This window comes from Saimiri boliviensis, chromosome 21, assembly GCF_048565385.1.
Source record: "Saimiri boliviensis isolate mSaiBol1 chromosome 21, mSaiBol1.pri, whole genome shotgun sequence".
Classification (NCBI taxonomy): Eukaryota; Metazoa; Chordata; class Mammalia; order Primates; family Cebidae; genus Saimiri; species Saimiri boliviensis.
The window spans coordinates 27,366,525-27,391,756 of NC_133469.1; the positions used below are offsets into that span (position 1 = coordinate 27,366,525).

At 54.0% G+C, this 25,232-nt stretch overlaps 2 protein-coding genes across 5 annotated transcripts in view; both read right to left on the bottom strand.

The window, feature by feature from the left end:
- SMARCB1 (SWI/SNF related BAF chromatin remodeling complex subunit B1) overlaps window positions 1-11,404 on the bottom strand; it is a 40,063-nt gene extending 28,659 nt beyond the window's left edge. Inside the window, exons 1-3 of one of the 4 annotated variants that reach the window (XM_039462345.2) lie at window positions 11,116-11,404; window positions 6,523-6,634; window positions 4,670-4,799 (exon numbers count right to left, since the gene is read on the bottom strand). In XM_039462345.2, coding sequence (XP_039318279.1) covers window positions 4,670-4,799; window positions 6,523-6,634; window positions 11,116-11,211 — 338 coding nt within the window. In that variant the 5' untranslated portion in view covers window positions 11,212-11,404. Of the gene's footprint in view, window positions 1-4,669; window positions 4,800-6,495; window positions 6,635-11,115 lie in introns of all 4 variants that reach the window. The other 3 variants (XM_010349221.3, XM_039462344.2, XM_003938520.4) reach the window with 3 other exon arrangements.
- A 2,087-nt stretch (window positions 11,405-13,491) lies between these two features.
- Window positions 13,492-24,473, bottom strand: MMP11 (matrix metallopeptidase 11). Its single transcript, XM_039462350.2, has 8 exons — window positions 24,327-24,473; window positions 18,641-18,870; window positions 17,571-17,714; window positions 17,358-17,491; window positions 16,646-16,887; window positions 16,339-16,555; window positions 15,306-15,563; window positions 13,492-14,397 (listed from the first exon to the last, which is right to left on the bottom strand). Exons 1-8 carry the CDS (start codon window positions 24,444-24,446, stop codon window positions 14,264-14,266), a joined length of 1,479 nt encoding a protein of 492 aa, XP_039318284.2. The 5' UTR covers window positions 24,447-24,473; the 3' UTR covers window positions 13,492-14,263.
- Window positions 24,474-25,232: the final 759 nt, after the last annotated feature.

Consider the following 25,232-nt stretch of genomic DNA (forward strand, 5'->3'; position numbering starts at 1 on the left):
GCTATTTTAAACGAAGGCTCCAGGGAGGGCTGAGACAAATGAGAGCACTTGGTGCCTGCTGTGTTCTGTGCGTTCTCCTTTTCCCCGGCAAGGCTGTGAGCAGGAGCAGGCAGCAACTGCGTGTCACTTCCCTGTGTGGCCCCAACACCTGCACAACCGCTTCTGCAACAACTACTCAACAGTTCAGAGCAAGCGATGACAAACGTTTGACGACGCCCTCTAAAGAGGAACCCGCGAGGACAGCATAAAGGTCCTTCTCCTTTCCAGGGGGTGGGGGAGGGCAGAAGCAATGGCCAAGACCTGCCTGGACTCTGGGCCCCTTTAACTCCTTTCCCTTCTAAAGTGGCGGTCACTTACACGTCTGATGCGAAGGACGGGACTACCCGTTGATTGCTGGTAGGGAGAGGGAGAGTTTTGTAGTACCCAATTTGGAGAACATGAATCAGTTTGGGCAGGGACTAAGAGAGGGGACAGCAAGAAAGGGGTCCCCACTATAGCCTATCTGGGTCATAGTTCCTAATCCTGGCCACTCAGACTCAAAGAGGGCAATTTTTTAAAAAATTTTAATTTTATAGAGATCGGGTCTCACTATGCTGCTCAGGCTGGTCTCAAACTCCTGGTCTCAAGCAATCCTCCCACCTTGGCCTCCCAAAGTGCTGAGCATACAGGTGTGAGTCACCAAACCTGACCCCAGAATGCAAAATTTTAAGTAGCACATTCCTGAGCCCCACCCAGGTGGAGTGACTTCCCACCTCTGATGAGGGGCCCAAGAAGACAGGTTCTTTGCAGCTTCCATGGGTGATTCCCAGGCAGCTCAGCCTGTATTTGGAAACCACAAATCTTGACCATCTTTCCTTTTTTCTGATTGGATATGTTAAACCTGGGCTGAGCCCCTGCCCCTCATCCTAACCTATGTCAGTAGCAAGTTCTCATTTCTAGGTCTTGCTACCACCTCAAGTGGACAATGCAAGTATCACCAGACACAGTGCATGTAACATGTTCAGTCATACACAGAATCTGCAAATCTAAGTCATAAAATTCAACCTTCTAGCCGTGCATGGTGGCTCACGCCTGTAATCCCAGCACTTTGGAAGGCCGAGGCGTGCAGATCACCTGACGTCAGGAGTTCGAGACCAGCCTGGCCAACATGGTGAAACCATCTCTACTAAAACTACAAAAAATGAGCTAGGTGTGGTGGCAGGCATCTGTAATTCCAGCTACTTGGGAGGCTGATGCAGGGAAATGGCTTGAACCTGGGAGGCAGAGGCTGCAGTGAGCTGAGATCCCGCCACTGTGCTCCAGCCTGGGTGACAGAGCAAAACTCCGTCTCAAAAGTAAATAAATAAATAACTAAATAAATAAATAAACAAACCTTCCTTCCATTGCAATCCCAGGATCCCTGAGAGAGGGCACTCAGCCTCTGCTCGAATTGCCCAGTGACAGGATGGGGAGGGTGCCAGTCTCCTTACTGGGCCGACTGAGTAGTGTGGAGCCAAGCCAAAGCCACTTCCCTCAAACCTCTGCCAGCCCCCACCCCTGGAGACCTGACCTCCAGGGTAATAGGATTCCACTCCTGCAGCTGCTCCTCACATGACATGATCACCATGAAACTGTTTTATCGCCCTATAAAAGATTCCCAGCTGACGTGTGCAGAATTAAAGTGCCGTCCATATGTACACAATTTCCTTCTGCAACTTCCTTGGGAAGGTCAGCCATCCTTATGTTCTTACCACATCCCTTGGGGGAAGAAGAATCTGCAAAGCACACGTCTGTAACACTGGCCAGCCTGGAGGCATGCCACCTTTCTTTGGGGGAATCATAAAAAAGAAATGATTTTCCATAGCCACATCACTCTGAATAATCCTTTTTCTCCCTTAATGTTCCTTGGGCTTTGTGCAGAGAAATGCATACTTTCTTGAGAGCTGAATGCACAAGGCAGATGGGTACAATCTTGTTTTCTGCACATCTCACCCACAGGAGCCCTGTCTCGGCTCACTGCAGAATCTACTTAATTACACCATGTATGGGTCACACCCTTGTCCATTCAAGTGGCTGACCCGTCACTTACCTAGGTGTTCCTTAAGTCTGGATACTTAAGCGACTCCATATTCTCCAGTATTATTCATAATGCTACAAAGAATCTCTGTATATATAGTGGGTTAATCTCAGTATATACAGTCAAGACCCTCCTGCCTTGACTTCCCAAAGTGCTGGGATTCATTTTGTTCTTTAAAAATGTTTCTTTGGGACAAATTCCCCAAGGTGATATTAATGGGCCAGAGAACAAAAAAGTTTGATGTCAGGATGCTTTATAAAAAGAGGACCCCCTGGCAGGGCATGGTGGCTCACACCTATAATTCCAGCACTTTGGGAGGCTGAGGCGGGCAGATCATCTGAGGTCCAGAGTTCAAGACCAGCCTGGGCAACATGGTGAAACCCCATCTCTACTAAAAATACAAAAAAATTAGCCAAGCATGGTGGCATGTGCCTGTCATCCCAGCTATTCAAGAGGCTGAGGCAGGAGAATTGCTTGAACCAAGGAGGCGGAGGTTGCAATGAGCCAAGATCGTGCCACTGCACTCCAGCCTGGGTGACAAGAGTGAAAACTCTGTCTCAAAAAAAAAAAAAACACCTCCAGCACATATGAGTGCAGCTCTAACACACCTTCCCCAGTTTCTCACACTATCAGTCTTTTTGTTTTTTTTGTTGTTGTTGTTGCTGTTGTTTTTGAGACGCAGTCTCGCTCTGTTGCCCAGGCTGGAGTGCAGTGGTGCAATCTCAGTTCACTGCAACCTCCACCTCCCGGGTTCAAGCAATTCTGCCTCAGCCTCTCAAGTAGCTGGGACTGCAGGCACACACCACCATGCCTGGCTAATTTTTGTATTTTTAGTAGAGATGGGGTTTTACCATATTACAGGTGTGAGCCACCGCCTCCCTGCCAGTTTTTTGTTTTATGCTTGGAATTTTTATTTATTTATTTAATTTTTGAGACAGGGTGTCATTCTGTTATCCAGGCTAGAGTAGAGTGGTGTGGGCTGTGCGCGGTGGATCATGCCTGTAATCCCAGCACTTTGGGAGGCCAAGGCAGGCGGATTGTGAGGTCAGGAGTTCAAGACCAGCCTGGCCAATATGGTGAAACCCCATCTCTACTAATAATACAAAAATTAGCCAGGCATGGTGGTACATGCTTGTAGTCCCAGCTACTCAGGAGGCTGAGGCAGGAAAATAGCTTGAACCAGGAGGTGGAGGCTGCAGTGAGCTGAGATTGCACCTCTGCACTTCAGCCTGGGCAACAGAGCAAGACTCCATCTTGAAAAAAAAAAAAAAAGAGTACAGTGGTGTGATCACACAACCGGTTAATTGTTTTAACTTTCAGTACAGACAAGATCTCACTGTGTTGCTTAGGCTGGTCTCCTAGGCAACATAGTTAAATCCTGGGTTCAAGCGACCCTCCTGCCTTGACTTCCCAAAGTGCTGAGATTACAGGCATAAGCCACTGTGCCCAGTCTTATGCCTGAAATTTCTGAAATTATGCATGAATGCAAATTCTTCCCACGTCTGCTTACTCTTTGTACTTCAAGGTGTGGACCATCTTCTACCTATTTGCTGGGGTATCCAAGTTTGTTGTATAAATCAAGATGTACAGATTCTAGATATAACATCATAACTTTTACTTGTCTTTTTAATTATTACTGTAAATACTCTTCTAAAGGTTCTAAGTTTTGTTTGTTGGTGGTGGTGGTGCTTTGTTTGTTTCTGAGATGGAGTTTCACTCTTGTTGCCCAGGCTGGAGTGCAATGGCACGATCTCAGCTTACTGCAACCTCCACCTCCCGGGTTCAAGCAATTCTCCTGCCTCAGCCTCCCAAGTAGCTGGGATTACAGGCATATGCCACCATGGCCGGCTAATTTTGTATTTTTAGTAGAGACGGGGTTTCTTCATGTTGGTCAGGCTGGTCTCAAACTCCCGACCTCAGGTGATCCACCCACCTTGGCCTCCCAGTGCTGGGATTACAGGCGTGAGCCAGCGCACCTGGGCAGGTTCTAAGTTTGTATACATTCAAATCTATTATTTGTTTCTTTTGTGAGTTTCTGTGAGCCACTAATTTTTTTGACAAATTATTCCCACTAATTTGTTTTTTAAGAGATGAGGTTTCGCTGTGTTGCCCCAGGCTTGTGAACTCCTGGCCTCAAGCAATGCCTCAGCCTTCCAAAGAGCTGGGATTACAAGTGTGAGCCACTGTGCTCTACGAGTCTCACTTTCCAAGCATTCATAACTGTTTCCAGAATCCAGGACTTGGCTTACGTTTCTTATAAATTCCAATGACACAGAAGAAGCTTATAAACCTGGCAAAGAAAATGCACGAGCACAGAGGAAACTGTTAAAAAGTGTTTCAATACAAAAATTAGCCAGGCGTGGTGGGGGGGGGGGTGCCTGTAATCCTGTAATCCCAGCTACTTGGGAGGGAGGCTGAAGCAGGAGAATTGCTTGAAGCTGGGATGTAGAGGTTGCAGTGAGCCAAGGTCGTGCCACTGCACTCCAGAGACTCCATCTCAAAAAAAAAAAAAAAAAAAAGACATTTCAATTCAACTTCAACCCAAGCAGTTCTTGAGTCTGAGAAAAGACCTCACAGGTGTCCCCAGAGATGCCCTGGCCAGGAACGAATTACCTGAGGTAGGTGGGGGGCTCCGTGCTGATAGACACAGCCTTGTACTTCTCATCATTGCCGTCCAGAATCTCTTCCACTTCCGAGGCTTTTAACAGGGTCACACTGGTGGCTAGAGTCGTGTATCCATGATCTGTAACAGAGAAACATCACTGGGTCACTCTGCTGGTGGCGGTGGCACACAGCAGCCAGCCAAGTGGATGCAGCACATCAAGGTCCTCGCATGCGGGAGGTGGGAAAAGCAAGGTGTCAAACTTACTACTGCCGAATGCTGGCCTCTTCCAAAAGGGCAATCTGGACTGAGTGCTTTACTTCCAAGTCCTACTGGGTAGAGCCTCCAACGGGACTGACTTGGACTCATCTGCCCCAGGACCACTGGCTCAGGGGCAGAGGGAAGTGCTCAGGGCAGCACCAACAACTAGAATCCAGCACAGCCAGCAGGGACACTCCACTCCAGAACATATTCTCTTGGTCCTCACTCAGAGGAAAAGAAAAGCCTCAGAGTAACACCCCAGTGGGAAGAGGTCTGACACCACCACAATCCACAACACGATGCGAGGTGGGGAGATGGAATGGAAGATGGAAGAATACTTTTCTTTTAAAACAAGAGCCCAGAGAGTTGGAAAGAGCTGCTTCACACCAAACACGAATTTCCATCCCCAAGCCGGTCCAGACGTGCTGCCTGGAAAGCAGGACAGATACTAGGTGGCTAGACCCCTAGCTCTTGCGGGGATCCTCCGTCAAGAATTGCTGCCTATTTGCGGGCCCAGCCTGGCTTCTCCTAGAGAAATCAATTGCTTATGGGGAAGGTATCTCCCAAGACTTAGCCCAGGGACTTGCAGAGGGGGAAGCAAAGCTGGGGACTCACTGTTAGCAACTGATGCTCTGCTAGGGGAGGAGGGGGAACAAAAAGGAAACTGTTTTAAGCAAGTGAGTGGAAATGTCAAAGCAGCAGATCAAAAAGCAGCTCCGGCTCCTGCATTAAAAGAACCACTACTTTCCCACAGTGGACAAAACCACAGCAGCACCTACAGACACAAACACACAGGACAGGACAGACTAGGAAGCACTGCGCCTACGAAGCACTGCACACGCACTCACAGACACACCCAGGTCCAAGGCAGCTGTCTACAAGGCGCCATCGCCACGTGGGAGGCAGTTTCGCCACCTGGCAAAGGGCATGCTGTGTCCATATCCCAATGTCTCCATGGGAGTGTCTCCCACAGAGCCCCCAGAGTGTCTGAAGCACCCTTTCACCCTGCACAGAGCTGCCGTGACCCAAAGCCCACTAGTTTCACTAGCGTCGGGTGGCTCAACTAGCAAGCCCCAGGCACGCTCGGGCCACCAGGAGCAGGGACATGCACACGAGCTCTAGCACGCTGGCTGCCAGGATGAAGTGCTATGGGATGGATGTGCTCTGGGACGCAAGCGTGAAAGCCCCAGAGGGGAGTGGGAGCTGGGGCCACCACCCGCCACTTGGGCTGCATGGAAGATGATTATGGCAACACACCCACGGCAGATGGCAGAGCATTGCAGCATTCCTAAAACGTTTTGAGACCAACATGTCTTCACAGCACCTGCTAGTGTCCTGGCCCCGGCCCACTCACGTACCCACTGGCCCTGCTGGAAATACCTGATGGTGGACCACCAATGGCTCCGTGGAGCTGCTTCCTCACCTGGAGTGCCCACAGGGTGGCCCGCCCCTGGGATGCTCCCTGCCCGTCTAAGGCCAAGGCTGCAGTGAAGACACTCTGGAGTGAAAACGTTTTATCTTCATGACATAAGCGAGTGGTTTTGAAACAGGTTTACAAACCCTCGTGAAGACGCACCCTTAGTGTTAGGTTTTGTTTTTTTACCATGTGACGATGCAACTATTTTCTTCCTCTCTTCCACAGTGGCTAGTCGCCTCCAGAGTGAGGGGTATCTCTTGTACAGAGAACCTCGGAACATACGGAGGTAGTTTCCCACCTGTGAGTAAAGCAAGAAGGCTCATTATGAGGCTCGCAGCGCCACAGGAAGGGGAGGGTCCTAGCGCCACAGGAAGGGGAGGGTCCTGGCACAGACTGCATCAGGCAACAGACAAAGAGGCCTCGAGGTGGCCCCCAAGCGCCAAGCCTTTGGCGGCATTAAACACATTCTGCTGATACCAAGGGTTCAAGAGCAGTACACAGCTGGCCGGCATGTGTGTGCATCCCGACAACAGAACCAAGTTCCGAAAGGCCTGGCCAGATGCCTGAGAGGGAGGCCCCCAGAGCTTAGCAAGAAGCTCGTAGTGATTTTGATTTTGGGCTAAGGATCTCTGGCATTTTCCAGAAATGCAAGGCCTCTGTGACCTTCTTTTATCTTAAGGACGAGACTTTGATATTTTTACAATGTAATAAACACCAAAAGGTCTTTTAATTTTAGACAGATGCCAGATAATTTCCCCCATGGCCTGTGTTGCTTTGTTTAGTAACAAAACCCAAACCAGGGACACCAAAGGAATTTTCCAAAGGGTTTACAAAGCACTTATTGGCAATCACCAGACTGCTATATAAATCATCACTGACCCAAACAATGGCTTCAGTTTGCTTGTACCAAATACTGAAAGTGTGACTTCCTTAAGGAAAATAAATCTAGTCCTAAAGTTTTTATGTGGGCACCCTATTGTCTCACTGACTTTTCAAGTATGATCACTTCAGAGTCACACTGCAGGGGATGACCAGTAGGTGGGGTGCCAGGTGCTGGCTCCGTCTTTAACCAGGGATCACTTCCAGTTTTCTGGGTCTCTTTACTGGTCTGCCAAAAGCTCAGCAACCCTGATTTTTCACCCCATGAAGGACCACTTCTATTATTTGTCCCATTTTATCTACCCAACATAGTATATATTTTTAATTTTTAAATTTATTTTTAATTATGATTATTTTTGAGGTAGGGTATCACTCTGTCACCTAGGCTGGAGTACAGTGGTGCAATCATAGCTCACTGCAGCCTTGAACTCCCCAGCTCAAGCGATCCTCCTGCCTCAGCCTCCTGAATGGCTGGGACTATAGCTGCATACCACCATGACCGGCTAATTTTGTATTTTTTGTAGAGATGGGGTTTTACCATGTTGCCCAGGCTGGTCTTGAACTCCTGGGCTCAAGCGATCTGCCTGCCTCAGCCTCCCAAAGTGCTGGGATGACAGATGTGAGCCACGCATCTGGCCTAATTATTAAAAAAAAAAAAAAAAAAAAAAGCATTTGTAGAGACAAGGGTCTCACTATGTTGCCCAGGCTGGTCTTAAACTCTTGGGCTCAAGTGATTCTCCTGCCTCAGCCTCCCAAAGTGTTGGGATTATAGGTGTGAGCCACCACACCCGGCCATACTATTATATAAAAACGTTTCTCCATTTTTCATCAGCGATGTACATCATCAACAACCAGGGCTGCTAAACACTGTGAGAGAAAAGCTGCCACAGCGAGTCATCCACTTTCCACACAGAGAGCAGAGACCCCTCTGTGTTATTTGGCTTGTGCATCAGTATCATCCAGTATCATGGTCAATGTAGAATTTCCATTACGTTTTTGAAAAGAAATTGACAACACTCTCCCCTCTGACTATCGTGCAGGCCCTGCAGGGATCTGAGACTCCCAGATGCCCCACAAAGCCCCTTCAGAACTAGGAAACTGGGCTTGCCTTCCTGGCTTTCCCCTGAACCAGCCTTTGACTTCTGGGGACCTAGGTTTCCTGAATACAAAATGAAGGTGCTGGGCTTGGGTATCTGTTAGGGTCCTCAAAGCTCCATGACTCTGGCTTAGTAAATACAGCTGCCTGTTAATGGCAGAACAGTGACACATATTCACAGTAAACGCAGACGCTCTCTCAAGGTGCATGGAGGCACTGGGGATGTTGCTACAGCTGGCCCACCTCTCTGAATACAGTGTCTGTTTTCCATAGGGCAGGGGCCATCCATCCACTATTGTCACTGGAGCTACTGATTTCAATAGAGCTCTGACCTTGAACCCTTGCCTAAACTCCAAAGGTCTGATGATTAAGTCAGGCCCAAGAGAACAAAGTGCCTCTCCAGCTGAGTCTCATAGGCTGGGCCTCAGGAAGACTATTCTTACTGGGAGGCCCAGGAATGAAGGGGGCTGAAAAACAAGACTGTAATTAGCTTTCTAAAAACTAAAATGTGCTTTGGGGAAGATCCCGGAGACCATCTAGTCTAAGCATCACATTACACACATGAGAAACGTGACACCAGGGCAGAGCAGGGCTGGAAATCAGGCCTCCCAAGGTTCTTCGTGCTTGGCCACTTACAGCTTCTCAATTTGCTCCAACTAATAAATAAAAGCTTCCTTTTAAAGTGTCACCCACTCCGAGCCAAACTAACTACTTTTACACCCATTAGATCAGGTAAACAACTCGCCTAGTATCACATGATGAAACTCAACACGTTTTGCACCCTGTAGTTAGGCAGGTGCCAACTGGTCAATGAGGATGATGCTGAACTGCAGCAGAAGGACAGGCACTGGCTCCATCTCCCCAGCACTGTCATCTTTGAACAGTTGCAATTTAAGTGACAACGAGAAAATGTTACTGCATCCCCCACTTTTTGTTTTATAAAAATTGATGGAAGCCAGGTACAATGGCTCACATCTATAATCCCAGCACTTTGGGAGGCGGAGATGAGCAGATCACTTGAACTCATGAGTTTAAGACCAACCTGGGCAATACGGTAAAACCCCATCTTTACTAAAAATATAAATATTAGCCAGGGGTGGTGGTGTATGCCTGTAGTCCCAGCTACTTGAAAGACTGAGGTGAGAGGATGGCGTGAGCCTGGGAGGTGGAGATTGCAGAGAGCTGAGAATGCACCACTCCACTCCAGCCTGAGTGATAGAGTCAGACGTTGTCCCTCTCAAAAAAAAAAAAAAAAAAAAGGTGGAAAAATGCTAACACTAAAGTTCTGATGCTATTGACCTTAGTCTCATCCATGGGACTCAGTGTGACCATCCAGAGGCTTCATTCATTCATGCTATGCTCAACTGTGAAGGCAAAAACCCACAAGGTTTAAAAAGTATGACTGGGCTGAGTGTGAGTGTGGTGGCTCACACCTGTAATTTCAGCACTTTGAGAGGCTGAGGTACAAGCATCGCTTGAGCCCAGGAGTTCAAGACCAGCCTGGGCAACACAGCAAAACCCCATCTCTAAAAAAAAAATACAAAAAGTAGCTGGGCATGATGATGTACATCTGTAGTCCCAGCTGCTTGGGAGGCTGAGGCAGGAGGATCACTTGACCCCAGGAGGTCAAGGCTGCAGTTAGCCGAGACCGCACCACTGTACCAAGCCTGGGCAACAAAGTGAGACCTTTTTACAATAATAAAATAAAGTAAGATAAAAACTATTAATAAGGCCAGGCGTAGTGGCTCACGCCCGTAATCCCAGCACTTGGGGAGGCTGGGGCAGGTGGATCATGAGGTCAGGAGTTCAAGAGCAGCCTGGCCAACGTGGTGAAACCCTATCTCTACTAAAAATACAAAAATTAGGCGGGCGTGGTAGTAGACACCTGTAATCCCAGCTCCTCAGGAGGCTGAGGCAGGAGAATCGCTTGAACCTGGGAGGCGGAGGTTGTAGTGAGCCGAGATCTGCACTCCATCCTGGTGACAGAGCGAGACTCAGTCTCAAAAATAAATAAATAAATGACAAAAAAACAAGAACCTAATATACTTGGGACAAACACTCGTTTAAGGGCCAATTGAGGGTTTTTCCGAAGCCAGTCATTCAGCTGATGCCACAAAATACTGCCACGCTATTTAAGGATTAAAGATCCTTGTTCTCTTGACCCTGTAATAATCCAGAATCAGTTCACAGATAATGGAAAGTGTCAATTGCTTCAGAATCGCTGAAAGAATCATCAGCTCAGAAATGGGGCCCTTACCCACCCGAAAGCAAACATCTCCCTCCAATCTGTTTCTTCACTGTTTCTGTTTTGACAAAGGTCAGAACACCTCTACTGCCCACCTCAGTGGCAGCAAACACAACAGGGATGAGCCCTCGCTAAGCCAGGGGGTTTCCAACCTGCCATTTCAGGATCCCACAAGCAGCAATGGGGGGAGGGGTACACGTGAATTTTACGACATCTAAAAAGAGTCAAAGGCAGCAGTCCCCCAAGCGTCGCAGGGGCTAACCCAACATTCCATTTCTTTGAGTCTGGCTGGAAACCAAGCCAGCGCGGAACCACTGGAACCTCTCGCGGCGCCATAAAGCCCTGGCAGCATTGCAGACGACAGACCTCGGCGACAGGGGTAAGGAACCCCAGACCGGTGGGGGGGCGGGGCCACGCCCAACAGGCCACGCCCCGCAGCCCGGAGCGCGCGCGCGCGCCCGCCCGCCCCGATGAATGGAGACGCGCGCTTTCGGCGCACGGGCCCGCCCCCGGGCTCCCGCGGGGCCGAGCCCGAGGAGGGCGAGGACGCGCTGCAGGCTACCTCGGAGCCGATCATGTAGAACTCGCCGTCATCCTCCAGCTGGAACTTCACGGGCTTCTGCCCGAAGGTCTTGCTCAGCGCCATCATCATCATTGCGGCGGCAGAGACGGGCGGCCGGAGCCGGTCTGCGAGGGATCCGGAGGGCTAGGGTGGGGCCTGGGCGTGGCCGGGGCGTGCCGGGCCGAGGGAAACCGAAGCCAGAAGGCGAAATGCGCAACGGGCCGGGTACCGGCGCCTCAGCCGGGTTCCTCAGCCGCCGCCACCGCAGACGAGGACCAGGCCGCCCTCAGTGCGCAGGCGCTGGCGTTGACGCTGACGTGCGCGCCGCCGCTCAAACAAAAGGCTGGGCGCGCCTCCGCGGACCCCTTAAAGGAGCCACGACTAATTTCTCTTCCTCCCAGGGTGCCTCCCGAGCCGTGGTGTAGAAAGGAAAACTTCTCACGGACAAAAATAGCCACTGCTTTCCCAGTCTTACAGCCAGGACTGGAACGGAGCCCAGGGGAAAAGAAACGAAGTGAGGCTTGAAGGAGAAGGACCTAGTATCTGGAAGCCTGAGTGGTCTGGGCATGTTTGGGACCCCAGGCTCGTGCCTTAGCTTCCCAACCCCTAAAGCAGGCAATGCAACTGAGCAGATAGGCGGTCCCCTAGGAACAGATACCCCAGTTCCGGGCCTACGGCTGTTTCTGCAGCTGTGGAGGTGGGCAAATGACAACAGCGGATAAGGACTGGCGACATTCAAAGGCCCAGGTGGTATTTGGTTTGGCTGGTGCATCAGATGAGCATGAGCGGGAAGGGACACTTTCCACTTCCATTCCTTTCTTAGCTCTACCCTCTGCTTACCTGAGCCCTTCGGTGGGACGGGAAACCACAGGCTCCACCTCTTGGCTCCTACAGCCCGAAGCTAGTGAAACTAAAGTCTCAAAGCAATCGTGTATCCGATTGAATAATGCAGTGGGTAAAAAAGTGGCCCACCACTGATGATTTCATACGGTTCAGTCTACTGAAATTGCAGCTGTGGCTGGGCACAGTGGCTCATGCCTGTAATCCCAACTCTCCAGGAGTTTAAGACCAGACTGGACAACACAGCAAGTCCCTGTCTCTACAAAAATTTTAAAATAAATTAGCTGGGTGTGGCGTGGTGGTGTGCACCTGTAGCCCCAGCTACTTGGGAGGTGGAGAGAGGAAGATCCCTTGAGCCCAGGAGTTCAAGGTTATAGTGAGCTGATTGCACCACTGCACTCCAGCCTGGTCAACAAAAGGAGAACCTGTCTCTCAAAAAAAAAAAAAAAAAAAAAAAAAGCAACTATGAGAAATGCTGTTACAAAGACACACATGGGGCTGGAAGGTAGGACAGAGGCCCTGGAGATTTGGGAAGGGCAGTGACTGAAGTTGATTTCTTCTGTGGCCTCACAGTGGTGGGAAACCAAAGTACATTCACCCCTCAGTATCATGGGAATTGGTTCCAGGACCCCTGAAGATAACATAAGTCCACAGATCCTCAAGTCCCTTATATAAAATGGTGTCGTACTTGCCTATAACCTACATACGTTTTCCTGTGTACCTTAAATCATTACTATAGATTCCTTCTATTACCTAATGCAATGCAAATGCTATATAAATAGTTGTTATACTATATTGTTTAGGGAGCAATGACAAGGAAAAAAGCCTGTACGTTTTCAGTACAGAGGCAACCATCCTTTATTTATTTTATTAATTTTTTGAGATGGAGTTTTGCTCTTGTCACCCAGGCTGGAGTGCAATGCCACTATCTCGGCTCACTGTAACCTCCTCCTCCCAAGTTCAAGCAATTCTCCTGCCTCACCCTCCCAAGTAGCTGGGATTACAGGCCCCTGCCACCACACCCAGCTAATTTTTGTATTTTTAGTAGAGATGGGTTTTCACGATCTTGGCCAGGCTGGTCTCAAACTCCTGACCTCAGGTGATCTACCCACGTCGGCCTCCCGAAGAGCTGGGGTCTCAGGCATGAGCCACTGCACCCTGCAGCATCTTTTTTTTAAACATTTTTTTTTCTACCCGAGGTTAGTTGAGTCTATGGATGCAGAAACCACAGACTATGTATGGAAGGCTGAGTGTGTTTCACGATGGGCTGGGCTGTGGCAGGAGCAGATAAAATGACCACCACTCTAGAGGATGAACAGAGGGGACAAGTAGGAAAGTGGCCAGCCAGTTAAGAAGCCACTGTAGCAAAATGTGATGTAATGGAGCAAAAAGAGCCCTGAGCACTGTGCCCAGCCCCAAGGGCCAGAGGGTTGGGTTGGGGGATTGCGACCCTGGCTCCCAGGATAGCGCTGGACAGCGGCCAGGCCTCCCGATCCCGGCTGAGCATTCACAAAAAGAGACCAAGCAGGCAAGTAGAAAACAACTGTGTTTAATGACAGTCCTCAGTTTTTGTTTTTGTTTTTGTTTTTTAAAAAAAAAAGGCTTTGTACACACTGTACACATATATACAATGGCTTTGGAGGATAGCAGTGCTACGATACGGGCTTCAGGAGGATCCGGCCTGGGACAGGATTGAGGTATGTTGCAGCCTCCAGGGCCCGGGGTCTCCTGCAGGAAGAATCCCCCTCCCCAGTTTACTCTGAACCCTTTGGCTTGGATTCTGGAGAACAGATTTCCAGGATTGTCAGCCAGAAGTCAGACAGATGCAAGCACCTACCAAGAACTGACCTCAGGAAACGGCCCTGCCCTACGGCCCAGTTGCTCAGCCAGGGCTGAAGGCCAGCACCTTGCTTTGGTGCCAGCCCCTGGCAAGAACCTCACAACAGGGATAGAGCAAGGACACTCCAGTTCCCCCGGCCCTGCTGTGGTGCTACCCTGAGGGACAGGGATAGAAACAGGGCAGCCAGGTTTGCCAGGACCTGCATAGCTGGCCCAAGACTGCCCTTCCTCTTAAGTCATGCCAAAGCCTCCCTGCCCAGTCTGAGACGGTCGCTGGCAGGTAACCACGACCTGCGTGGCCCTCCCTGCAGTTGTCATGATGGTTGTACCCCACCCCATCCCCCCTGAGGAGACATGGGCTCAGTCCCATGCCTGGTGCCAACAGCCGCAAAGATGGCCGTGGGTCTCTAGCCTGATATCCGTGGCCTGGCAGGGGTCAGCACCCCTGAGGGCATCCAAGCCATGGTCAGAGGAAAGTGTTGGCAGGCTCAGCACAGCCGAAGAAGTCAGGACCCACGAGACGAGGGAAGCCTTCCAGAGCCTTCACCTTCACAGGGTCAAACTTCCAGTAGAGGCGGCCACGCAGGAAGTAGGCATAGCCTGAGAAGAGAACGTGGTCAAGCCTGGGCGAGTGGACACTGGGCCCTAATCCCGCCTGTCAGGCTGTGCCAGGGATGGGCACTAAGGGAGGGCTGCGTGGGCAGGCCTTGGCCACTGCTGAGTTCCTCGAGGAGGGAGAATCCAGGGCCAACCTTTCAGAACCTCTCTTCCCTCTAGGGAGCCCTTCTTCCTGCCCCAGAGTCTGGGCTGGGTTAGTACTCAGCCGGACAGGTACCCAGAGCCTCAGAGGCCTGAGTCCCACCTCTCAGGAAAGCAAGTCCCGTTGCCCCCACCACCCTCCACATCATGCTCTCCTGCACCCACTAGCCAGGGTATTGATGGGCATCCTGGAGTCCTGGAGCTGGAGGCTACCCTAGGATAGCTCTCCCAGCGGGTCCTGATGTGGGAGAAAGAGGTTAGAAGAGGGGCCCAGCAACAGAGGGAGTACTGGACTTTGAGTCCTGGCCCTCTGTGGTTGTGGGAGACCGGGTGGGTCAGTGGTTAGGAGCAGGGACCACCAGGGTGGAAGGCCAGGTTAGGGGCTTCAGGGCCTGAGACTCTGTTTGCTCCTCCGGAAACTGGGTTGACAGCAGGCATCACATCAGAGGGCTGTTCTAGGAACTGGATGGGACCGCTAAGGAGCTTAGAGTGTTGTTGGCCCTCAGTGCACAGCGGTTGATTGTTCTACTGGCTGTGGCTGAGGAACCAGGGTAAGTCCTTGCTCCACTCTGACCCTCAGTCTCCTCATCTGCAACATAGACTATATATAGCACCACCCGGCCACCGAGAGGAGGGCAGATGGCGCTGCACAAAGGACCTGTAATGAAGAGCCAGGCTTCCTGTTGCAGGCATGTGGGACATGAGGCTGCTGCACCCACCTCCCACCAGCTGCCCCGCCCCCAGCGCACCATCGGCATCCTGGAAGGCAGCGTCGATCTCAGAAGGTACACCTCGCCAGTCAGTGGCCCTGCGGGGCACAGGACTGTCTACACGCCGGGTGCTGGGGTGGAAACGCCAGTAGTCCCTGCCTCGGAAGAAGTAGATCTTGTTCTTCTCGGGACCCCAGACCAAGGCAGCATGGACCGGGGACCTCACCAGGCCCAGCTCGGTGAGGGGTGCAGGGCCCAGGACTGGCTTCTCACCGTCGTATACCCAGTACTGAGCACCTGCCAAAGAGGGAAGGCTGCAAGGACCTGCCCAGCCACCACTGCCATGCCCAGCCACGGTGGACCTGCTTGGCTACCACCACAGACTCTCCCAGCCTCAGTTTCCTCATTAGTAAAACATGCAGGCCAATAATGCCTGCTCAGCACCCCACCCACGGAGGAAAGTGGGAGGCCTTGGATAAGCTAGGGCAGTGAATGCTCTGTAAATTGTGCCCGGGTGAGGCTCCTCTCTGCCTGGGTTCCTGCTCCTTCCACTGGCATTTGGCTGTGACAAATGGCTGCTGACCGCTCTCTGGGCCCCTGCAGCTTTCCCAGGCCGTGCCTGTGTTTGTGAAGTCCCTGGCATCTGCAATGCTCTAGGCTCTCTACTCTGCCAGTTGAAGATGGAAATCCCAGCTCTGGGATGACAGACCTGGATCAGTTTCCTGTCCTGCCTCTTCTTAACTGCACTCTGGGGGAGTCATTTCACTGCCTCTGAGCCCCAGAGGCCTCATCTCCAGAACCCCACCCCATGGGTAGCTTTGAGGGTTGAATGCACCAACACGCGGCCGCACCTTGCAATCCCTTCCATGCCACTCCTAGCTCAAGAGCTGCCTCCGGGAGCCTCCTAGCTGTGCCTGAGGAATGAGCCACACTCTCTCCCTTGGCCCCCAGGCTTTGGGGAATCTCTCCCTGCCCACCGTGTCCCTGAGGATCCATCTGTCTGTCCCTTCCCTTGGCCATGACATTCCTGGCTCTGGGAAGTCTCTCAAGCAGATCCCCAACCCCCACTCACCTTGGAAGAACCAAATGTGGCCCTGGGCATCCTCAAAGGCAGCATCCACAGGGCTGGGCAGTCCCTGCCAGTGGCGAGAGGCCAATGCCGGGTAGCCGGGCTGCAGCTGGCCCCCACGCAGGCGCCACACGAAGCCCGCTTTGAAGAAAAAGAGCTCACCTCGGATGGTGGCAACCGCGTCAAAGGAGGCCTCACAGGCATCTGGTGGGGCTTCCGGCTGTGGGGGGGAGAGAGAAACACGTGATGAGGGCACATGCCACAGCCACAGTGGCCAGCAGAGGAGGGGGGACTGTGGACAGGGCCTCACCTCCAGTGGTGCAATCTCATTGGTGTCTATCCCAGCCTGGGGGCCCAGGGCTGGGGTCCTGGAGGAGACAGTGGGCCGGGGCTGGCCATATAGCTGTTGGATGCCCCTACGGTCATCTGGGCTGAGACTCAGTGGGTAGCGAAAGGTGTAGAAGGCGGACATCAGGGCCTTGGCTTCTTTTGTATGTTGCAGCCCCAGTACGTGGCCAAATTCGTGGGCTGCCACCTGCAGCAGGTCTGTGCCTGGAAAAGGGAGGTGGCTCAGCAACCCCCAAACCTTCTGCCCAGGACAGGACACCCAGCTCCAGACTCCAGCTCAGTGACCTTGGTGAGTCCCCATTCTCTTTTTTAAATTATTTTTATTTTTTGAGATGGAGTCCCACTCTGTTGCCTAAGGTATAGGGCAGTGGTGCATTCTCGGCTCACTGCAGCCTCCACCTCCCAGGTTCAAGTGATTTTCCTGCCTCAGCCTCCCAATTAGCTGGGACTACAAGTGTGTGCCACTGTGCCCAGCTGATTTTTTATATTTTTAGTAGAGACGGGGTTTCACCATGTCAGCCAGGATGGTCTCAATCTCCTGACCTTGTGATCCACCCGCCTCGGCCTCACAAAGTGCTGGGATTACAGGCGTGAGCCACCGCGCCTGGCTGGCAAGTCCCCAGTCTCTATGATCTTCTGCTGCCCCATCTGGAAAAGGGGTCCCCAGCCCATACCCTGGTCGTTCCCGATAGTCCAGGTCTCATCATAGTCGAAGTGGACGTCCCCTTCTCTGTGGGTCTTAGGGAAGAAGGCATGGGCCAGGATGCCCCCAGGCCCATCAAACGGCAGGTTGTCCCCATGCCAGTACCTACAGATGGGTGGGGGCGGGGTCAGTGGCTGCTGGCAGGTGGGGCTGTTCCTGGAGGGGTCCCAGGCTGCCCATTCACCTGGCAAAGTCGATCATGATGTCAGCACGGCCCTCATGAACCTCAGTGAAGGTGAGTGGTGTCACGTCGCTCCACACCCTTAGGGCCTCTGCCATCGTCTGGCGCACCTGCTCCTGCAGCAGCTGCCATGGAAACCGGAGGATCCTGGAGGGAGATGGAGGGGCCTGGACCTCAGGGCGGGAATAGCCCCTCATGGCTGAGGCACCAGGATGCTTGGTGGGTGTGTGAACAGTCAAGACACAGGACAGGTGTGCTCTGGGCCTCAGCTGCAGCACACTGGTGTCCCTGGCCACACAGGCACATGTGTATGTGGTTTGCTCCTACTCGGGCAGTGTCTGCATTCAGTGGAAAGAACCAGGACCAGGGGCCGGAGACCCCCGTCCTAGACCTGACAGTGCCACGCACTGTGGGGAGACCTTGGCTCCTTAAGCCCCCACTGGTTCCCAGGCCCCCACCTAGGAAATTCGGAAGACCCCAGTCTCAGCTCCAGTGCTGTGTGACACCAACCCATTCTTCACTCCCAGGCTGGGTCCCCACCCACAGGATGTGTGAGCCCCGGCTTCCCCATGACCTGCCCAGGGTCCTCCCAGGTCACCCAATGACATGCCCACCTTGGCCTCTTCCTGCTTACCACTGTCTCCACTTGCTCAAAGCCCCAATGGTGATGGTAGAGTGGGACAATGACATGGCTGACACCCACCTGAGACTGACAGGATGGGCTGTGTCTGCCTCATTCACCATGGATTCTCAGAGCCTGGCCCTCACAGGTCCCTAGTAATGGCTGCCTGAGTGACTGAACACCCATCCGCAGGCATGTGCTGGGACTCTCTGCATGGTGACAGAGGCACTGCCCCTCTGCTGAGGGAGGGTCTCCGTAGGGGTGTGTGTGTCTGAGTTGGGGCTTCAGGGTGTTTGCCCATAGATGGCCTCCCTGGGGTTCGGCAGGCACACAGGTCTGTTAGACATGAAGATCTAGCCCTGGTCTGTGTCTCAAGTGGCAGCTGTGAGGGCAGCCGGCTCACCCGCAGACACACAGGTGGCATCCTAGAGTCCTGCTCCCAGGCCCCTACCTGTAGGTGAGGTCCGTCTTCTCCCAGCGCCCGCCAGACAGCACAAACCTCTTCTGTCGGTTGCGGGCACTCAGCCCATCGGGTGGGTCGGGCACACCGCAGCGGGGAGGCCTAAGGCTGCTGGCACGCTGGGGGGCCTCCTGAGTGGCAGGAGCAAGTGCCAGACTACTGGACAGGGCTGCATGCCAGGGCTGCGGCCCCCTCCTCTCAGCACGGCGGTGGTGGGCATTCTAGACAGGAGAGATGACACGAGGGTCTGGTCAGGCCTAAGGTTTGCATGGCCCACAGTTAGAGGCGTGGCCCGTCAGCAAACCCACGTGCAACCCCAGCCCACTGTGTGGCTGGGCAAATGGGGAGGGAAGGGGCCCCGGCACGTGGCAGGACCCTTTGGCATCTGGCTGGCTCTCTGGTTTCCTGGCACCTTGTTCCAAGGCATCAAGCTGTCCCCCACCTCCTGGAGGGCCCTGGGCTGCCTGTCACCTACTCCAGCTACTTAGGCCAATGAGGTCTGGGGTGGGGCACCTGGGACTGGCTATGAGCCACACACTCCAGGAATGGGCCTCAAAAAGCTTCCTCGAAGGGAACACCAGGCGAGCTCCTCCTGCTCCCCACAGAAACTTGCTTCCAGCTCCTTTTCTTCCTGTGTCTGCTAAGTTCAGACACACCTGGGTCACCCCCCATGCTGCTGTCCCCGGTCCCCGTCATGTGAACAGGCTCCGCCCTCTCTCCTGCCCAGGATTCCCCCACCTCCTCCCCATCATGGAGCCAGCAGTGTGGCCTAAGTCGGTGTGACCTGACTGCTAGCGATGACACTGATTTGTGGACTGGACAAGGTGAGGCATATACAGCACCTAGCACAGGCCCAGCATCTGGGAGGGCACCTGGCCACTGAGGCCTGGCTTCTGGCAGAGGCAGTTTTGCTCACACCCACCACAGCTAGGAGTACAGTGGGAGCTGGATCTGTGATCTGCCTGCCCTCTTCAAGCGGGGAGGGTGGGGACAGTTAATAACCAAGTGACCAGCCCCACGCACCAAAGCCCCAGGACCTCAGATGATGATTCAGACCTGAGCTACATCCTCCTACCTTCTGTAAGTCTCCAGAAGTTACCGTTCTTGTGCATGAGAAGAGCAGAAGCTCAGAGAGGTTGGGAGACCCTGCAAAGTCACCCAGCAAGGGTGTGGCAAGGCCAGGCCAGGACCCTGGCAGCCCAGGCCTAAGGCTAAGGCCTGGCTCTGGACACAGCACAGAGGCCAAGTCTCCTTCCTGCACTGGAGGAGAGGGATGCAGCTGTGCTGTTTGCTGAGAGGCTCAGCACCTGGCTGGGTTGGGCCACGGCAGCCTCCCCATAGCCATATTTGGGCCAGGAGCTCGGCCACTCAGGCCCCGCCTCACCCTCAGCCTTTGGCAGCAATCCCAGACTCCAGACACCCCAGGGATCTGATCAGCATCCCAGCGCGCCCTGCCCCCAAACCCAGAGCTGGGCGGTCAAGAACACCCCACAATGAAGGGGAGCCTTCTGAACATGGAGGCTATGGAACTACTAAGCGGGTGAGGCCTGCAGCAGCTGCCCCCCAGTCTCCGAGCTTGCTCATTGCATAGTTACCTGCCAGAGCGCAGTCTCACCGAGTCACGGGTTCCGGCTGATTCTGGCCTTATTGTTTTGTTGCTGTTGTTTTCTTTTTTTGAGACAGAGTTGTGCCCTTGTTGCCCAGGCTGGAGTGCAGTGGCACGATCTCGGCTCACCGCAAACTCCACCTCCCGGGTTCAAGCGATTTTTCCGCCTCTGCCTCCCGAGTAGCTGGGATGCCTGGCTAACTTCTGTATTGGGTTTTGCCATGTTGGTCAGGCTGGTCTTGAACTCCTGACCTCAGGTGATCTGCTTGTCTCGGCCTCCCAAAGTGTTGAGATTACAGCCGTGAGCCACTGCAGCCAGCCTGGGCTTATTGTTAGTAAGTACTTATCACTGTACCTTGGCAACAGCTCCATGGACTTGCTCTTAGACCCTGAGGGAACCTCTCACCAACTCCACCGTCATCAACCCCAATGGGCCTCCGAGGAGTTAAACAGCTTGTTCAGGTAACATCTGGCAGGCAGCAGACTGTGCTCACAGCCCACCCGGCTCCCTTCTACCTCTGCTCTGCTCTGCAGGGGTTGAGTCACCCTTCCCCTGGAGCAGGGACCCAGGCTGGCCTCACCTTGGTGACAGAAGAGAAGGAACTCCACATTATTCAGCACCTGCTACCTCCTGGGCACTTTGCAGGCAGGCTCGTTGTGCTTCCAATACCCACCAGGGAGGTGGAGATGCTACCTATCCAAGTTCTCCCATGGAGGGCATGGGCTGACACAAGGACCTGCCCCCTCCTCCTGGCCACACTGCCCCCTTGACCTACAGAAGAAACAGATTCCTTTCCCCAGCCTGACAGGGGTATGAAGACCCTCCCTGGAAAGGGCAGAGCTGTACTGTCCCCTGGCAGCTCCAAACAGCCCAGAGCCCAGCCTGCCAGCTCTGTCCATGCCCATGGCCATAAATCTCCCCTCTCCTCTGGTCTCCAGTGAGGCCTGGTACAGCCAGCCATGGAGGGAGTGACATGGACATACCCCACCCCCTCCACTGTCCCTTCCTGTCCTTCCCCCATGAGGTACCCCGCCATGCCCAAAGCCCTAGATCATAACAATCTTAGCGTAGGAAAAAGAGCCAGCCACTGAACTTCAGAGGGCCTCGTTCTATGCCGTGGAGACTCTAGACAAGTCACTTTCCTCTCTTAGCCTCAATTTTCCTATCTGTCAAATGGGGATGGTGCTGCAGCAAAGGACTACATGACATTCTTCTGTAATGCCTGCTGCAGCATCTGACACAGAGAAGCACCTCTTACCTGGCCCTGTTCCTTGTCCCCTCCCATGCTTGGGAATCTACCCATGCCAGTCCCTACTGCTACCATCACCCACCTGCCCTCCAGTTCCCCGGCAAAATCTCCAGGCTTTAAATGGTAGAACAGAAGTCAAAGCTAGAAGAGAGCTTTCAGGCCTAGAGGAGAAAAAAGCCTTGGGCAGGGTCTCCTGGCATACCAGGGTCTCTTCTCCATGTTCACGTGTCGTTCATTAAATTCATGGAAAGCGAGTAAGCGGGAGAGGCTAGAAACAAGGCCTCTAGCTAGTGAGGTTGTTTTTAGAGCCCATGAGCTCTTGGCCTCAGTTTCTCCATGGCTGGGGTAGGACACACACTCTTTGCCTCACGCCAGATGCCCTAACTACAAGGCCTGGCGTGACGCAGCTTGCTACCTGTGAGACAGGTGAGCTGGGTCTTCCCAGGACTCTTGGGATTCAGTGAGGTGAGGTGGCAGACATAGGCCACTCCTGGCCTCATCTACACTTCTGGGGAGTTTGAGGAACAGGCATTTCCCAGAGGATGAGACAGAGCCCAGAGAGGTCAAGGACTTTGCCCAGGATCACACAGCAAGTCATGCAAGAGCTGGGCCTAGATCTGGGGCTCATGCCTCCCACCTCCAGAGCTTCCTCCTGTCTCCCTAGCTCTCGGCTTTTCTCCAAAACCCACTTTCCCAAGAAGCATTTCTGCTTTAGTGCATTCCCTCTGTCTCGGCCAGTAGCCTCCCTTGGCCTGCCCTGTGGTGGGTTCTCAGCTCCCTTGGCCCCACCCTCCTCTGGCAGGCACCAAACCTCAGCCTCAGACACATTCAAGGAATTTCTCAGCTGACCCAGTGTCCTGGCAGAGCTGAGACTCAGAGTCACCCCCACCCTGGGGGTCAACTTGCAATCCCGAATATGGGAGGCACCAGCTAGAGGGGAGATAAGGGAGGACTGGAGGCTGCCAGGAAGCCATGGGGGAAGGCCAGGCTAGCTGTGCCCCTTTCTGGGTCTCAGTTTGCAGGCGGTCCAGTGGGTATAATTAATCATAGTTATGCCTTCTGATGTCAGTGGGAGGCGGGCCTTCAAGGAGGGCACTTGCCAGGCTATGGAGGAAAGCGGGAGCATCACCATGCAGGTATGTAGCATCACGCCCCTGTGAGGCTCAGAGAGGTCAAGCAACCTGCCCAACTCGCACAGCCAGTTGGCAAGCAGGGAGATCTTCTCCCCAAAGCTTCCACCTAATCTTCCTATTCTCACCCCTCTCCTGCTGGCTCCAGAAGGGATGGTAGCTTTGTCCCATCCATCGAGCTGCAGGGCTTCCGTCAACCCTGAAAGCTGGGAACTGGGCTGAATAAATATTTACAGAGCTCTCCCAGCCCTGCTGAAGGCAGCCCAGCAATAAATATATCAGAGGTGACCCCAAATGCTCCCTGCATGTTTGCAGAGTGACAGACCACAGTCCAGCTCAGACCCCACCCCAAGCTGGCCCCCAGCTCCAGCGCTGACGGTGCACAAGCATCAAAGTGGCAGCTACAGGTGGCAGTGTCTCCAGTGTGCCTGGCATCACCTCATTGCTCAGCAGTGGGCACAGCAGTAGGTACCGTTGCCCCCTCCCACCCTCACCCCCATTAGAGATGGAGCGGGTGAGATTCTGAGGCACAGGGTCACATAGTTCAAACCCAGAGCTCTCCAGTTTCCAAACCTGTGGGTTCAACGGTTACCCATAGTGATTCCTGACTCTGTCCCAAGTCCTAGGGGACCAAGAGGGGCAGGGGAAGAGGCAGGACTCCAGACTGAAATGCCCCCATCCACTCTACCCCACGCGTCCCATCCCTTTCTGCACCCATAGCCAGCATAGGATAAGGCTGCCCAGGGCAGAGCCGAGTGGCTGGACAGAGGGTCCCAGCATGGCCAGGCCTCCCCAAGACTCCTGCCTGTCACCCCCTCCTGCTCCCTTCCCTGCTGGAGCTGTTTGGATGCCTCCGCGTGGGGTGGAGCCGCCCAGACACCCAACGAGCTGTGGACCCACAGTGGCCCAGGCTGGGACTGGTTCCCAGAGGTGCCCCAGGGTAGGGGCAGCTTTTGGAACACATGCAAGCTGTCAGGTACACTCCATGGCAGTCCCTGCCCTCCTCACTCTGCTGTCCTTTCCTACCTGGGCTTTCTTCTCTCCTAAGCACATATTTTTTCCCTTTCCTTTCCCTGCTTCGTTCTGACAGCCACCTCTCAGTCTCACACACACTGCACTCATGCCGTTTCATACTCGTGTACTCCTGGCTCCAAGCCTCCCGAAGCTGCTGCTGGCAGGTACCCGCGGGGGACATCTCCAGGATCGGACCCCATTTCCCACAGCACAGCGCCGCCCTCCCCAGCTCTCCCTTTATCCTCCATCCCATTGCACACCTGGAGGTGTGCTACCTGCGGCCACACACCTGCAGGCTGACACCTGCCTGGGACCTGCTCGGCTTTGTCCCTGCGATGAATAGGGGCCCCTGTAACCACTCCCTCTGCTACCTCCCCAATGCATACTCCAGCACCCGTGGCTGGAGCTCGAGGGGCAGGTCCCCACGCTGGGAGCGAGCGTGAGTCCGGCGTGGAGTCCCCACCCGCCCGAGCGATGCCGGCGCCGGCTCTCCTTCACACCCCCAGGGAACGGAAGCTCGCCATCTGTCACGCCCACAGGGAACCAGAAAGCGTTTCGGGTACCGGGCGCAGGAGGCCACCCGGGGCGCCCCCTTGGGTCCGGATCCGCCGCTGGGCCCAGCCCGCGTGCCCGGCGCCCCCTCGGCGAGGAGCGGCCGGCGGGTGGCGGGCACTCACCAGCGGCCGAGCCCGGGCCAGCAGCAGCGGCGGCTGGAGCAGCAGCAGCAGCAGCAGCAGCAGCAACGGGAGCAGGAGGGCGCGCGAGGCCGCGCTGCGGAGCCAGGAGGCCGGAGCCATCCGCCCCGGGGCTGCTGGGCTTGCCGGGACGCGCGGGGCCACCGCCCCTTATAGCCTCCGCCCCACCCCCCCCGGCCCGCCCCGGCCCCGCCCCCCGCCGCCTTTTGTTCTAAACTCTCCTGGCCGCCGCGGCCGGGGTGAGGGAGGTGGACGGGGAGGGCACAGACCGGCGGGGTCGATAGCCGGAGGCAGGGTCCTGCCCCAGGTCTGGCCAAGTCCCCGTCTGGTGCTGAGTGACCCTGGCCAAACCCGTGCTGCTCTGGGCCTCGGTTTCTCCGCTGGGTGGTGGGCATCCAAAGCCTTAGACTTGGCTAGAGTCTGAGGGGAGTCGGGTTTCATGGGTCCCATCCCTACCCCCACCTTTGGAAAGCACATCCCACTGAGTCTCCTTGGTGGCCTGACCTCTGACCTCTGCTACAGGTGGTCCTACCCACAGGCAAGTTATCCCGCCCCTCAGAGCCTCAACGGATCTTCTGGAAGATGACAGCACAGCCCCTGTGAGGAAAGGGATATTATTTTATTTATTATTACTTTTCTTTCTTTCTTTCTTTCTTTTTTTTTTTTTTTTTTGAGACACTGTCTCGCTCTGTCTCCCAGGCTAGAGAGCAGTGGTGTGATCTCCACTCACTGCAACCTCCACCTGCCTGGTTCAAGAGATTCTCCTGCCTCAGCCTCCCAAGTGGCTAGGACAACAGACATGCGCCACCATGCCTGGCTAATTTTTGTATTTTTAGTAGAGACACGGTTTCTCCTTGTTGCCCAGGCTGGTCTCGAACTCCTGACCTG